The following is a 16,772-nucleotide window of genomic DNA, read 5'->3' as shown; positions in this document are numbered from 1 at the left end:
CACACACACACACACACACACACACACACACACACACACACACACACCAGCATTACATATAATTCCAGTACTTGAGAGGCAGAAGTAGGCAAATCTCTGTAAGTCCAAAGCCAGTCTGGTCTACTTACTCACTCAGGAGCTACACTGAGAGACCCTATCTCAAACCAGACAGAAAAAAATCATACAATTAGGTGGGCAATGGTTGGTTTAATCCAATACTCAGGAGGAAGAGGCAGGCAGATCTCTGAGTCTGGGGCCAGCCTGGTCTACAGATTGGGTTTTTTTCTTTTCTTTTCTTTTCTTTTTTTTTTTTTGGTTTTGATTTTTTTGAGAAAGGGTTTCTCTGTGTAGCCCTGGCTGTCCTGGAACTCACTCTGTAGACCAAACTGGCCTCGAACTCAGAAATCCGCCTTCCTCTGCCTCCCAAGTGTTGGGATTAAAGGCGTGCGCCACCACTGCCCAGCTACAGATCAAGTTCTAGGTCAGCCAGGACTACACAGAGAAACCTTTTAAAAATAAAAAATAAAATAAAAATCAAACCAAAGTAAATCAACCAACCAAACAAAACCCCACACAACTGCTGCCCAAGTATAAAGCCTAATCCACAGAACCCGTGTAAAACGCCAGATGTGGTAACATCCATGTGTAGCCCCAGCACTCCTATGGTGAGAGGAGAGGGAGACCAAAGATCCAAGTCAGCTAGCTTAGAGCTCACAGGGCAGTAGCAAAAACAAAAGCTGCCCTGCCTCAGTAAAGAGGAAGGCGAGAACCAACTCCCATGTTCTCTGACCCCTACACGCGCACAGTGGCATGTGCATGCCCACAGTCACACTCACACACAAAACAAAAAATCACATGCAAACTACCCAACTGCAGTTTTCAGAGTCTTGCAAGATAAGTAAAGTTCAAGAGATAGATAGTGGTGGTGGCTATATGCCATGTGAATTTTTTTTTTTGTTACTGAATAATCATAAACAGTTAAAACAACAAATTCTACATTATATGTATTTTACCTTATAAAAATCTAGTCCTAAACTAGACGTGGTAGTACACTCCTGTAATCAATACCCTGGGAGGTGGAAGCAAGAGAGATTCAAAGTGATCCGAAGCTATTCAGTGAGTTCAAGGCCAGCCTGGGCTATACAAGAAGACCCTGTCTCAAAAACCCGACAATTCCCTCCCAACTCCCCCCAGATCCCCCCAAAAAACAAACAACTGAACAAAAACTAGTAACAACAATACCTACTTGTCTCCTATGCAACTGTTCCTTTCCGAGCTACTACAGTCTCTTGCCTGGATTCCTGTTATGGCCTCTAACTACCTTTACTCACTAACACCAGATTTACCTCTAAGAACAAACGACTCCCTGAATTGTATGGAGCTTGACTGTCAGCTGTTTTGCCTGCATCCTGAACAACGTGTACAACAGGGATGAGACGAGGAAGCACTCTTCTTTCCCTGAAAGGAAACCTACTTGTCTCATCTAGTACTTCCTGTCACAGGTCCATGGGCCAGACCTTATCAAGCACCACTGTCAGCTGTCAGGAGACTATGAAGGGTAATCCTGAAACAACACGGCTGAAAAACAAAGAGTTTCTTAGTAAGGAAAAAGAAGACTGGATACTAGAGAGTGAACAGCAGCCTCTCCTGGAGGCGGGAAGGAGGAATGACCGTGTGTGTCCAGGGTGGCGAATGGAATACAGAACGTCAGAAAGCTGAACTGAAGCAGCCAGGCTTTCGGCCATTTTCCATTTGTATTACAGCACTTTTCACACCTAATGCCACAGACTTTTCATCTGTCTGGTCTACCAGGCCTCGAGCACTTTCTGTCCTTACCCATCTCTCCAAGCTGGTAGCTACGCCCCTGTTATTTACCAGGAGGGTGGCTGGTACAGAGAGCAAAAATCAAAGCAGGACAGCCGGCTGGGACCTGCTCAAGGTTCCCACAGTTGGGAAGTGTTCACAGGGGCTCCTCCACATCTAGCTACTTGCACTTTTCTAGTTCTGAGCATTGTACCATTAGCCTTGGTGGCAGGAAGCCTGGTCTCCATGAAGGGATGTGCTCTGTGTATACACAGCAATGGCCTGAGGCACTGGAGAGGAACCAGCTGCATAGGACTCCTGTGTGTTAAATCTGGTTAATTTTTGTGGTGCTGAATATAAAACCCAGGACCCCAAGCCCTGCCAAGAGGATTTTAGGCAACTGTTTTTACAGATGATCCGGTTTTAAAGAAAAGAGAGGCTGTAAGAATATGTCATTAATCAATCATATGACATCTAAACTGACCAGCAGCCATAAGCATTAATGCAGAAAAGACAGCCCTACCTAAATTATATTCTCTTAACTCTTTTTAATTCTGAATACTTATTATTTTCCTATGAAATCTAATTTTTCCATGAGTTTTTCTTCCTTCATTCCTTTTCTCTTACTCCCTCTTTCTTTCAACAGAGCCTCCTAGTGTAGCCTAGGCTGGCCTGCAACTCTCCATCCTCATCTCTGAGTCTCCTGCTGGGGATGCAGGTGTGTAGTACTAGGCTTGACTTCCCTAGGCTTCCTGAACTACCTAATAACAGCCTGGACTGTTAGAAGACCAATTCACATGCACTAACTCCTCCAGGAAATTCAACCATTCACTAGGTCCTCTGCACTCCTGTTCGTAATGTTATCGAAATTTTCACACCTGGAAAATGTCCAAGCATACACAAAAGCAAAGCAGAGAACATCACTATGCATCCATCAAAGGGCTTCCATTTTGCATGCATTGTGACACATAATTTTCATCTATCCCTGTCCTCCATCCCTTTTGGTCTTGAAGTAAAACCTAATCAACCAAGAGCCAATACACATTCAAACTTAACTCAAATTAACTTTTGTTTGTTTGTTATTGAGACAGGGTCTCCCTGTGTCTCCCTGGCTATATAGGAAGTCTCTCTGTGTACCAGGCTAGCCTCAATGTCAGAGAGATCTGCCTGTCTCTGCCTCCTGAGTGCTGGGGTTAAAGGCATTCGATGCCACCACCTGCCAACTCAAATTAATCAGTGTCTGAATTCTGCTTCCCAAAAGGTGGTTTTGCTTAGTTGTTCTCTCTAATTCTCTTTTAATCTAAAATAGTACCTTTACCTATTCTCAAGCAACTGACTTTAATAAATCAGGTCAACTAACTACAGAATATTCTACTTCCTGTCAGATTAGTGTCTGGTGGTACTGTGTAACTCAGTACACTATATTCCTTATTTCTACAGACAAAGTTCATTTTAGAAGCTTGATCAGACTATTTCAGGGTTTTTTTCCTGGTCTTTGTTTGTAGCTTTTTTAACAAGACTACATGATGAGGAGACTTGAAGTGTAACTATGCAGCAAACACAGCTGCTTTTTCCTGGGTTTCATTCCAACACTGGAGGGGAAGGGAGGGGTGAGGAGGAAAGAGGAAGGGAGAGGAGGGGAGGGGAGGGAAAGGGGAGGAGGGGGGAAGGGGAGGGGAGGGGAAAGGGAAAGGGAAAGGGAAAGGGAAAGGGAAAGGGAAAGGGAAAGGGAAAGGGAAAGGAATTATGTGGAGATATAATTTTCATACTGTGTAGCTTTCTACTGGGAGACATCACCTGCCTCGATTCTCGTGACAGTGACCAGTGAGACTGATCACTGCGATTTGGGTACTAGAGACCTAATCCCTGTTTTAGGTAATTCCTCAGCAATCCTTCACAAAACCGTTTTATTCTTTATTACCAGACACTATTTGAGTAACGGAATTCTTCATGGTTAACAAAATGTCTTTTCTAACTGTATTATCATTTCCAAACTAAAGAGTGCTGGGATGCTTTTACAGAGAAGTTTCATTAACCCAACCAGGCTACTTGGTTATTATATAACATACCAGAAAAGCAACAATCTGCTTAATTCCTTACTTTTCTCTTTTTATTTGTTACTGTTACTGGTGTTTTGTTGGTTTTTAAAGATTTATTTTTATGTGCACTGGTGTTCTGCTGTCCTACTGTCTGTGTGAGGGTGCCAGATCTTCTAGAACTACAGTTACCAACGATTGTGAGTTACCATGTGGGTGCTGGGAATTGAACCCTGGTCCTCTAGAAGAGCAGCCAGTGCTCTTAATTGATGAACCATCTCTCCAGCCCCTGTTTTGTTTTGAGACAGGTCTTGGTTTGGGCTGGGACTTGCTATAGGCTGGACTAGAACTGACAGAGATCCTCCTGCCTCTGCTTCCTTAGTGTTGAGATTAAGGGTGTGAGCCATCAGCACTGGCCACTTTCAACCTTTTAATTAGTGATCTCTAGAGTTGATTTGGATTAACTGCAGAAACTAGGAAAGTAAAAAGGGCCCATTGTGGAAGTAGGAAAAGGAGCAATAGAAAGGCAACAGCAGGGTACAGGTGATCTGAAGGGAGAAAGGGAGAGGGGCTTTAGTTAGGGATGGAAGGGGGAGACGATAAATACAGAAAAGGAACAACATAACAGAACATCTGAAAAAGTCCTAAGGGATCATACTATTAACTATCTAAACATACCTATAATATATGTAGGTGTACATATCACATATATACGTAGTTAAAATGAAATGTTCCAATTTCCCAAGCTTCCAAAGGAGATAAATTAAACCAATAGTCCTACCTAGCTGATGCCTATGAAGTGAAATGACAAGAATGGCACAGTAACCCTAACCGTGCCACACTGACAAGCACACCTTGACAGTAACCAATAGTTCTCTAATTAAACCTAAGACCCAGTCAACAAAGGGAAATCATGCCTGGTACTGGAAACTCAGCCAACTATCTGAGGATAAAGAAGTCATGTATCCTGTAGTGGAACCTTCAACTACCATTTAACTATACCAGCATAATCCCTAACTATGTTCTAAATATTTGTCCTTATTACCACAGGTAAGTGGAGTATTTATCCCTCATCAAGGAAACTTTTCTTTGCAACAGGAGGTCATTACAGAGAAACATAATCAATTAAAACGCAGAGTTGTGGAGCCCAGTACTGATACACCTAAAATACAGCTCCTGCACCTAAAGCTCAGGGATCATTGCAGACAGTGGAACAGAAAGCCAAAGAACAGGAAGACGGCTAAGACTGTGTCATAGCAAATGTCACAAGTTACACCACGAAGCCTCACCAACAAGGCTACCTGAACAAGGACTAGGACACCATCAACAGATGTGCTAATGTGATGGCGGCAGGCAGGGGGCACACAAGACTTCAAGTGAAGAGCACGCTAGTCTGTTATCCAATACCAAATGATCACATGATTAGCCCTAAAAACATACATACAAGTAACATCATACAAACTGAGCAAGTTGGATGTATATTTAGGGGAAAAATATATGCATGCATACACGTAACAACTTAAAAAAACAACAGGCCACAAATGTGAAAGAGAACAAAGAGGATGTGTGTACAGTGTACATGAAAGGGTTTGGAAGGAGAAAGGAGATGTGTGAGATGATTATAATCTCAAAAACGAGCTGCATCTATCTATCTATCTATCTATCTATCTATCTATCTATCTATCTATCTATCTATCTATCTATGGGTTTCTCGAGCAAGGGTTTCTCTGGGTAACCCTCCCTGGCTGTCCTGGAACTCACTCTGTCAACCAGACTGGCCTTGAACTCACAGAGATCCACCTGCCTCTGCCTCTGTCTCACAAGTGCTGAGATTAAAGGAATGTACCACCACCACCAGGCTAAAAAAAGTTATTTTTACAAACTGAGTTGGAGCCAGTTGGTGGTGGTGGTGGACATCTTTTCTTTTTTTTTTTTTAAAGATTTATTTATTATATATGAGTACATTGTAGCTGTCTTCAGACACACCAGAAGAGGGGATCAGATCTCATTACAGATGGTTGTGAGCCACCATGTGGTTGCTGGGATTTGAACTCAGGACCTCTGGAAGTGCAGTCAGTGCTCTTAACCACTGAGCCATCTCTCCAGCCCCGGTGGTGGACATCTTTAATCCCAGCACTCAGGAGGCAGAGGCAAGTGGATATCTGTGAGTTTGAGACCAGCATTGTCTACTACAGTGAGTTCCAGGAGATCTTGGGGGAAAAAATTGAATTGGTTTCACTTTTCTTCTTTAAAAAAAAAAAAAGGCTGGGCGGTGGGGGTGCACGCCTTTAATCCCAGCACTTGGGAGGCAGAGGCAGGGCGATTTCTGAGTTCGAGGCCAGCCTGGTCTACAGACTGAGTTCCAGGATAGCCAGGACTACACAGAGAAACCCTGTCTCAAAAAATAAAAACAAAAAAAGAAAAAAGAAAAAGAAAAAAGAAAAGGTCTTATATTATATACCCCCAGCTAGCCTAGATTTTACTACGTAAACCAGGCAGGGCCCAAACTCATATCCACCTGCCTCTGCCTCCTGAGTGTTAGGATAAAAGAATGTGCCATCACATCCAACCCCATATAAGCCATATAAGAACATTTTGTTTGCTTTGTTTTGTTTGAGACAAGGTTTCTCTGTGTAGCTCTGGCTGTCCTGGGACTCGCTTTATAGACCAGGCTGGCCTCAAATTCAGAAATTCTTGCTTCTGTCTCTCAAGTGCTGGGGTTAAAGGTATGTGCCATCACTGTCCAGCAGAACTTCCTTTTCTCATTAACAGTAACAATCTGGATTTTCATTTGGCATACGTAGTTAGGAAGTAGTTCAGAATAATTTGCTACAAAAGATCCACGAGTTAATACTAGGCATGGCGGCACACACTTTTAATCTCAGCACTCGGGGGCAGACGCAAGCACATTTGTGAGTTTGAGGCCAGACTTGCCTACATAGTGAGTTCTAGGCCAATTGAGGTTACTTAAGAGAAACCTACCTCCAAAAATTAAAAAAAGAAAAGATCTACTAGACAAAATAAAGACACACAGTGAACTTTTTCCTTTGGGGGGGAGGAACCATAGCCTGTGAACACTTAATTCCATAAGGTTAATGAAAATCACATTTTAAAACAATTTCTAATATTTTCCACTACTATTGCTGTACAGTATTTTTGGCACTTTTTTATGACAAATGGTTACATATGTAAATGAAGGCCCTGAAGAGTGAGTCAGTACAGAAGTGTCTTCAGACACACTCATGTGCAATCAACCGTAGGAGTCCAAGGACCCTATCCGTGTGTCAAACTTCGAGCCAAGCTTCAGGGAGGTAAAGATGTAATTTCATGTCTGCTTGTGGGACTTGAGAATCTAGTAAAAAAAAAAATTCACAGCCCCCTCAAAGCCTATGAATTCTGAGAGGCCAGAGCTATGCTGGGTTTCTGGACTGTCTTCATAGCACCTGCCCAGTGACCTGGCGCTCAAGACACGGAGGACCCAAAGTGAAACCAGAACCCTGCAGCTGTCAGCTGGGTGATGACCACCAGTGGGTAAGCAGCATCCGTTCACTACATGAGGACGGTGAGCCCATCCTGCTTCCCTCCCTCCCAATCCCTTTGGATACTCTCCTCACCCTACCCCCTCTCTGGCCTCTCTAAGAGAGAGAGAAAAAAAAAAAAACTGAAGCAGCACTTTCTATCTAACTCTCCTTAGGACGGTGGGTTGGCTGAGAAAGTAAAGGTGCTTGCTGCCGAGCCTGACAATAAGAGTTGAATCTCTGGGATTCATATGGAAGGAGAGAAACAACTCCTGCAAGTTGTCTTCTGAACTCCAATGCGTGTACAGTGGCCTACACATGTGTAAACACACACACAAATAAATAAATAAAATATGATGAAGAAATACAATAGGGGCTGGAGAGATTGCTCACTGGTTAAAGGCACTAGCTGCTCTTCCAGAGAAGTCAGGTTCAACTCCCAGCACCCACATGGTAACTCACAACCGTCTGTGACTCCTCCTCCAGGGGATCTGACTCCCTCACACAAACATGCATGCAAACAAAACATCAATGCTTATATAATAAATAATTTATATGTATAATTTTAAAATAACCGTAAATTCTCCCTTCTATTCACTTGCTTTCAATCACAGTAGGGCCTGCCCTTTAATCACTCTAGAGTAACTCCTGTCTCAGTGGCTCTGCACCAGCTTCTCCCTCTGTCTCACTCTCATGGGTCTGTTCCCTCTTCACCTTCTACGCTTTACTCACATGTCACCTTCTCAGTGACTCTCCTTCCAACCCCTTCCTAAGGGCACACCATCCTCTAGTACAGGAAGAGAGAGATTCCTGACTTCATTACCACATCCCCATGACTGAGACAGCATTGGACACCAACAAAGTACGCAATTAATACACGCAGAATTGCTGCATAAATCACAAGCAAATGTGATTTAATAATATTGTATTACATGACTTTCTAATAAATACAAACCTACAAACCTAAGACACAGGACTATCTATTATTATTAACTATAAGTTTAACTGTAAACAATTTTAAACTGATTGAAAATGAAAGAGATATCAGCCAACTCAATTCAGCCAGCTTAGCTTTTTTGTTTGTTTGTTTTTGTTTTTTTTTTCTTTTTGGTTTTTCAAGACAGGGTTTCTCTGTGTAGCCCTGGCTGTCCTGGAACTCACTCTGTAGACCAGGCTAGCCTCGAACTCTCAAACTCAGAAATCCACCTGCCTCTGCCTCCCAAGTGCTGGGATTAAAGGCGTGGGCCACCACCGCCCAGCAGCTTAGCATTTTTAAGAACACTGAAATTAACACGTGTGTGTGTGTGTGTGTGTGTGTGTGTGTGTGTGTGTGTGTGTATCTCACAACAATCTTATAGTAGACTTTCCTAGGACTCAAGAGATTCAGTGTAGTCCACTCTTTAAAAAAAGGATAATGCTGGGCTGGCAAGATGCTCAGTGGGTAAAGGCATCTCTTGCCAAACCTAACAACCTAAGTTCTAGGAGAGCATTCTCCTCTCACCTCCAGAGGTGGGAGTCATGATGAGCCAGTATGTGTACACATACACAAAGAAATGCAATAAAATTCAAGTATAATGTTAATTCTATGGGCCTGCTTGAGACACATTTTAACACTAATTTATAAGTCAGTTGTTCCACATGGAACAGGCCCACAGGTTCCAAAACCCATCAACAGCAAGTAGTTTCCAAACTAACAATGGAACCAGAAAGCCTGTTTAGTCTATTATGTATAAAACCCATGGTAACAGTCCAACTACCTTAATCAGAATTTCAATGAGGAAAGCCAAGTCAAAATTGTAAACTGCAACAATCAAGTATTTTCCAGCCCAGTACAGTAGTGCACAACAGCAATTTCAACACTTGGGAAGATGAGGCACGAAGACTGTGAGTTCAAGGACAGCCTGTGTTAGTGATATACCCTGTTATATCACCAACCGAATCAAAAAGAGAACACACAGTAATACATGCCTAGAATCCCAGCACTCAAGAGGTAGAGTCTGTCTCAAAACAAAACCAAAAAACAACACACACACAAAAGAAAACCAAAAAAAAAAAAACCCCAAATAAACAACCCCCAATGTCAGTAATAACACACAGCCCAGTGATTCACTAAGCTCCTGTATATCACAGAACTAACTGCCCCAACTAGGAAGCAAAGGCCCTTGTCCTCCATCATTAGAGACAAAGCCATATGGGTTAATACTGTTCTGTACTTCCTGTGGAGAGATGAGAGATGTAACAATGCGCTCGCAAAATGTCACACTTTTGTCAAGAAATAACCAACCACACTGTAGCTGAAAACATGGTTCTTATTTAAAAAAACAAAACAAAACAAAACAAAAAAAACAAGGGTGGCCGTGAGGGCTCATAGATTGCTTTGAGCTCTAGGCCAGCCTCAACTACACAGTAAGTCCAAGCCAGCCACAGTGAGAACCTGTCTCAAGCAAGCAAACAAAACAAAGACAATAAAAAACAAAGCAGTGCATTTGTGTGTGCTCCACTAGGTATTCGTGCGCAAACAGTCTGGAACGGTATATATCAGGTACACAGGCATCTGGGGGGGTGGAAACAGAACGGGATGGGGATAAAAGCACAAAGCTCTACATTGCTATTTGTTGTGGAGGTGTACGTGAGGTCTCATGGACACTGGCCAAATGCTCTAGCACCCAGCTGCATGTCCAGCCTTTGTCTGTTTTTTTTTTTTTTTTGCAACAGGTAATATACAGCCCAGATTACACTTACACCCACTATCCTTCTCCTCTGACTCTTTATCATAAGACTGTAGGGTGGTGCTACCACATCTAGCTAAGCTTTACATTCTACTGTTCAATATCTTTGGAATTTTACACATATTTTTAATGAGTATTTTATTTATTTACCCAGGTCCAATGCACATACATGCAAGGCAAGCACTCCACCCCTGAGCTACATTCCCAGACTTTAAGTATAATTTAAAAATTACTTTTACTATGATGAACCATTTTATGAAATCATAGAAAAAGTCAGAAATTACAAATATACCTGGATAGAGAGATTCAAGATAGACAGAACCTACGGTGTATATAACTCAGTCATAAAGTACAGGCCTGACATGTGCAAGGACTTGGGTTTAAGACCTAACACTGAAACAAAACACACACACACACACACACACACACACACACACACAAACTTGGATGACACAGAAAGGATTGTAATGGGCAATATTATACATTCGTAACAGGAAAAGCAATGAACTATGGCTCCTGGATCAAAGCCAGTGACTTGAACACAGTCTCTTGGATGAAATAAGTTTGGATTTTAAAGATTTATTTTAAATCATGTTTGTCGGTGTGTTCACGTGTGTGTGTGCACATATGGGGTATGTGCTCATGTGTGTAAGTGCCCAGAGGACAGATCAAGACCTCAGATTCTGGCATTACAGGTGGTTCTATGAGCTGCCTTACATGAGTGCTGAGAACCAAACTTGGACCCAGGGCCTCAGAAGAGCAGGAAGAGCAGTATACACTTTGAACCTCTCAGCCACCTCTCCACAAGCCTTTAATCCCAGGACTCAGGAGGCAGAGGCATCCTGTGAGTTACAGACAAGCCTGGTTTACATATGGAGTTCCATGGCAGCCACGACTACATATCTAAAAAACAAACAAGAAACAAGAACCCTACCTGCCCTTCCAGAGTATCCAGGTTTGATTCCCAGCACCCACTTGGCAGTAATAACCATCTGTAACTCCCTAGGGCCTGGATATACATGCAGGCAACACACACACACACACACACACACACACACACACAGTAAATGTACAAAAAAACTAATGCAACAGAATCAAAGTTAAAAAAAAAAAAAAACAAAACTCATTGTAGCCCAGTGGTACAGTATTTGTGGGGAAAGCATAAAGTTCTGGGATCTATCCCTACCACAGAACAAAAATGAACAGTAAAAAAGTACTTCCTCAATGAAGTCAAGGGGGAAAAAAGTCACCTTTATTTTGAATACAACTTGATTCAAATCTAGAGTTCTAAAGAAGAGTGCTTCATTTTTACAATACCCCCACCCAGAAACACACTAAGATTCAAAAGCATTTAAATAAAAAAGTTTTGAATTTAGAACTGGAAAGCTAATTTATTCTGTAAACACATGGGACTTTTTTATAAACCGGTGATTCTATAGATTGAAAATTGAAAAATACGACTCATGGTCATACTTAGAATTCTAAGCACTTCTGTTTGTGGAGTATTAGGAATTAAGGCTAGGACTTTACACGTTAGGCAAGGGCACTGCAATGTGTCTCCAGTACATAACTACATACTTTCCATAGTATATTCTTTGAATATTAGTTTCCAATTTGAGAAAATTAAGGGCAAACATCAAGTAGACAATCAGCTTAACTTTTTCTTTGGTGTGGGCTGGGGTTGGACCTGAGATCTAACACCCTGAACACTGACTCTAGCACTGAGCCCAGCTTTCTAATCCTTCTCAGTGATCGTTTAACTTACTTAAAATGAAAGCATCAGAACCTGGCAGGCACCAAACTTTTTACAAGAAGACTATATCAACAGAAAGAGGACAAAGGCTATTATTATTGCTGCAATTTGGAGAAACCGAGGGTCCTCACTGACATTTGCAGTACATTTTCCTATGGTGACAGTACTTTACCTCAATGTCCTGGAGACTGAATTCCTTCTGATCTGTGAAGTTTGCAGCCCCAGCACTGAGTTCCATGAGCATCTTGGCAATCTCAGGCTTTATAGCTGAGGTCAGTCTGCTGGCTACTTCCATTACATGCTCCTGCACATCTTTGAGCTGCATGGCGGCCTTTGAGTAGTGTGAGTTCCTGAACACGGTGCTGAAGAGATCTGTGAGGAACGTACTAGCACGGCAAAAGACATTGAGGGCATCCAGGTACTTAGAGATCCCCTGCTGGATGTCAGCAATGGGAGTAGAGTGGGGCATGGCGTGGTGGCAGCTGCCTGCAGTGGTCAGACTGCCCAGTGGGGCAGAGGGGGCCGTGGATGCCAGGGGAGCGTTCAGTGCTCGGCCCAGCTCAGGCATAGGGTACTGCTGGTGCTGCTGCACCTTCTGCTTGGACCCGCCAAGCAGGAAGCGCCGCTTGTAGTCCATCTTATTGTCCTGGGCACTGCAGCAATACATGCGGGTGGGGAACTGTCCCGGGGACCACTGGCAGGTCAGGGTTCTGAGTCCTTTTTTTTCCAAAACTGTAGCTAGGTATAAAAATAGTGGAGTTCTGCAAATCTAAGTTTTAAAAAAGCCATTTCCATGAGGCAGGTGACCATGTGATCCAACATAAAGGTGAGAAAAATAACAAATTTATATAATTAATATTTTCAGTGTAGGTAGGAACTCTAACAAAAAAATAAGAGTGTCCAAAATGCTCTGTAACTGTTCAGCATCCTACCCTCAACGAAGATATGCTTGCTGAGGAAAATGTTTGCTTATAATCCCTTTGCAAGAATATTTTGATACTTACATTTACAATGGCAGAAAAATAACTTAACTTTTAAAATGTAATATAATGTATCTTCTATATACCAAAAAGGACCCTAGCTGGTCAACAGCATTTAGGCGGAAGGGGTTACTTCACAAGAAGTCCTTAAGGAAGAACACACCTCTGCAGAATTCTGACAGAGCCTGCCTGTCAAATCCATTTACCTGGAAAGCTGCTTCTCAGTGCTAAAAACTTCCAAATCTCCTGTAACGGTTTCTGGGAACAAGTTTTCTTTAAACATGGCATTTGTTATTGTGTATCTTCTCCTTTCTTTTGTTTGCTGAGGTAGCGGTTTCCTTATAACATTAATAAAAAGTGCTTCCAGACTGTGTTGGCCTGCAGTTGTAAAGTCTGAAGCAAGAAAGCACAGATGTATTCATAAGGCCTCTTTAAGTCATTTCCTGTAAGTGGAAAGAAAGAAGATGAAGTCAGGGAGGCTGTAGGACAAACAGCAATTCTGAACACTTCTACAATGCTGTATCTTCTACTTTGGTGAGCTTCACATCAAGACACCGTAATAAACTTCATGAAAGCGGACACGTAAAAACCAGCTATGAGAGGAGGAACACTAGAAAACTCCTTGGAGGCCAGGCAGTGGTGGCACACACCTTTAATCCCAGCACTTGGGAGGCAGAGGCAGAGGCAGAGGGATCTTTGAGTTCAAGGCCAGCCTGAGCTACAAAGTGATTTCCAGGACAGCCAGGGTTACATAAAAAACTGTGTCTTGGGGGAAAAGGAGGAGGAAAAAAAGGAGCAGAAGGAGGAGGAGAAAAGAAAGAGGGAAGGGAGGGGAGGAGGGGGGGAGGGAGGGAGGGAGGGAGGGAAGAAGGGAGGCAAGCTAACTTGTTCGCTTCTTGGGTTGGAGCCTAAAGATATGACTCAACATGCATGAAGTCCTGAGTTCAACTCCCCAGCACTGAATAAATTAGCTGTGATAGCTCGCATCTCTAATCCCAACATCCAGGAGGTGGAAGCAGGAAATAAGAAGTTTAAGGTTATATTGTTAACCTAATGTGTTCCAGGCCAACCTGGATTACAGGAGATCTTTCTCAAAAGAAAAAGTAAAAAGAAGAAAAAATAATAAAAAGAAGAAAAATTCTTCAAATTCTAACAAAGATAATGTAACAAATTAACTGTGGCTTCAGACCAACTAACCTAAAGCTGGTTAAGTGGCAACACTTTAAACAGGGCATGCTCAACATTTGGCATTCCTTTGTTTCCTCTTCAAAGGGCTCACAAACCTACAAGAAGATTGGATATAAAATGGGATAGTATTTTGCATGCCACCTGTGTATACTCTCCTGTACAACTTAAATGAGCTCAATAAAACACAAGGAAAGCACCTGTAATCCCAGATCTTAGGAGGCTGTTTCGGAGGACTGCCTTGAGTTTGGAGGCCAGTCTAGTTTAGAGAGCCAAGTATCAGATCAGATCAGGGCTATATGATCAAAGTGGAGAATCACTTCTACATGACTTAGAGAATCCAGGACAATGTAAGCACCATGTGATCCGTTGTTAATCTGTTTAATGGTAATAACAGGAAAAAATATGTGTCTTGTACAAATGCAATTCTAAAATTCCATATTTATTTTTCTACTTATGTGGAATTCGAAAGACAACCTGTGGGAGTCTGTTCTCTCCTTCTATCATGTGAACCCTAATCAAGCTTGGCAGCAAGCACTCTTACCCACTGTACATGGGACATCACACCAGGCAGAATTAATTCTTCTAAAAAGAAGATTTATGTATTTTATGTGTATGGGTGTTTTGTCTGCACATATGTCTGGGCATTACAAGTGTGCCTGATGTCTGCAAAGGCCAGAAGAGGGCATCAGATCCCCTGGAAGTGGAGTTACCAATGGTTATGAGCTGCCATGGAAGTGCTAAGAATGAAACTCAGATCCTCTGGAAGAATAGCCAGTGCTCTTAACTGTTGAGCCATCTCTCTAGCCCCAGAAAGTACTTTTAAGAAAACCAAATACAGGGAGAGAAGAGACAATATTATGAAAAAAATATGGAAACAAATTTAATTTATTTTTAAAGCAACAACAACAAAAATAAGAAAAAAAGACAAAGAAAACCAAATACAGCACCCTGGAGGCCAAGGCAGGAAGAGTTCCATGAGTCTGAGACCAGCCCAGGCTAAGTTTCAGAGCAGCCTGGGCTAAAAGAAAGTCCTGTCTCAACAATCAATCAAAAATGAATAGATACAAATTTTGGACCTGAGACACATGAAGTGGTTTATTCCTGTAATCCCAGCATTTGGGAAGCTGGGGCAGAAGGAATGGAGAGGTTTGAGGCTAGCCTACGCTATGTACATAGTGAGTGTCAGTCCAACTTGAACCTTAGAGTAAGACCCTGTCAAAGAGGACAGGGCAGGACTCTGGAGTTGAAAAACTAACACAAGAAAGCTATCATATGGTTCTCTGAGAGATCTATGGGACATTATTAAGCATACAAGTGTGACTATAACGAAGATATTTGAAGGACTGATGACTAAGAAGTCCACAAATCTGATGAAAATGAAACTATACATCCTAGTGAGACAGATTAAGAGAGCCACATTAGGATATATTAGGATCAAAGCATCTAAAGGCAATTCCAAGCTGTGAAGAAGCGAGTCAGCACAGAGGTGGCTCTCACTCCTCCTGGTCATTAAATAATGTCACCAAGTCACTGAATCCTGAGCCCCTGTTCCTACACTAAGAAGTAGGGCTTCCTAGAGCATTAAGTCAAATCGTTTTCAGGAAGAAAAAAAAATCAGTATGTAATCTTGTTTTATATTTCAGTTTAAAGACACCTTACTTGGGCTGGGATATAATTAAGTGGTAGACTATGTGTTTATCATGTACAATGATATCATGGAGTCAATCACTAGCACTATCAACAACCCCTCAAGCTCAGACAGCTAATGTATGTGAAATGCAGTAATCCTACTCAAGAGGACTTTACCTTCGTGACGAATTAGTTAACCGCCAGTGTTTGCCTCTAAATAGCATTATATTCTCAATTAGTTTCAGCATATACATTTTGTGTGAAAACTAATATTCAGTTCGTGATTTTTGTACTCTTGCTTTTGGACAGTTCCAATCTCATGCTTGTAGCCTGAAAACAATGCCAACCTGGATTACTGAGCAAGAGACCCTACCTCAACTCTTGCCTAACAGGCCCAAAGCCTTAGGTTTAATCCCCAGGACTGAAAAACACTTCATAAACTTCACTTTATAAATACTATGCTTCTAAATTAGCAGACAGATTTAAAAACCATAATGAAATTCTAAGTCTGTGGGTGATAAGTTGTGTGAATATTATGCTAAATGTAGTCAGGTTCCATGACTAACACAGTGGTGTTATATGTACAGTGGTGCAGAGATATACAAACATGCAGCCATACATATAAAATAATAAAGTAAAAGATTTTAAATGTACACATACACACATGAACACCGGCTGTGGGAATGTTACTTGAATAATTTTTACATGTTTTAAAGATTTGTTTATTTTTATTTTGTGTGTATGGTTGTTTTGCCTCATGTATGGGTGTGTACTGTGTTCCTGATACATAGAGGCCACAGGAGGGCCCCAGATTCCTTGGAACTGGAATTGCAGGTCATTGTAAGCCACTATGTAGGTGTTGAAAATTGAACCCGTGTTCTCTGCAAGAGCAATCAGTGCTCTTAACTACTGGGCCACCCCTCTAGCCCCTATACTTTCTTTTCTTTTTCTGTTTTTCAAGACAGCATTTCTCTGTCCTGGAACTAACTATGTAGACCAGGTTGGCCTCAAACCAGGAGGTCCACCTGCCTATGTCTCCCAAGTGCTGGGATTAGAGATATGCAAGAGCTCTGTCTGGCTCTGCTCTTTTCTCTCTCTCTCTCTCTCTCTCTCTCTCTCTCTCTCTCTCTCTCTCT

The 16,772-nt window shown here is 42.0% G+C and overlaps 1 protein-coding gene across 4 annotated transcripts in view; it reads right to left on the bottom strand.

Annotated features, from left to right (window-relative positions):
- Kiaa0355 (KIAA0355 ortholog) overlaps positions 1-16,772 on the bottom strand; it is a 79,744-nt gene that overhangs the window by 38,532 nt on the left and 24,440 nt on the right. For 3 of the 4 annotated variants that reach the window (XM_028754171.1, XM_028754174.1, XM_028754172.1), the window contains exon 2: positions 12,012-13,262. In XM_028754171.1, the coding sequence (XP_028610004.1) occupies positions 12,012-12,506 (495 nt within the window). In that variant the 5' untranslated portion in view covers positions 12,507-13,262. The remainder of the gene's footprint in view (positions 1-12,011; positions 13,263-16,772) is intronic. The other variant, XM_028754173.1, reaches the window with a different exon arrangement.

Source organism: Grammomys surdaster, unplaced genomic scaffold (genome assembly GCF_004785775.1).
Source record: "Grammomys surdaster isolate TR1022 unplaced genomic scaffold, NIH_TR_1.0 125984, whole genome shotgun sequence".
Taxonomy (NCBI): Eukaryota; Metazoa; Chordata; class Mammalia; order Rodentia; family Muridae; genus Grammomys; species Grammomys surdaster.
This window is presented reverse-complemented; position numbering and strand designations above follow the sequence as displayed.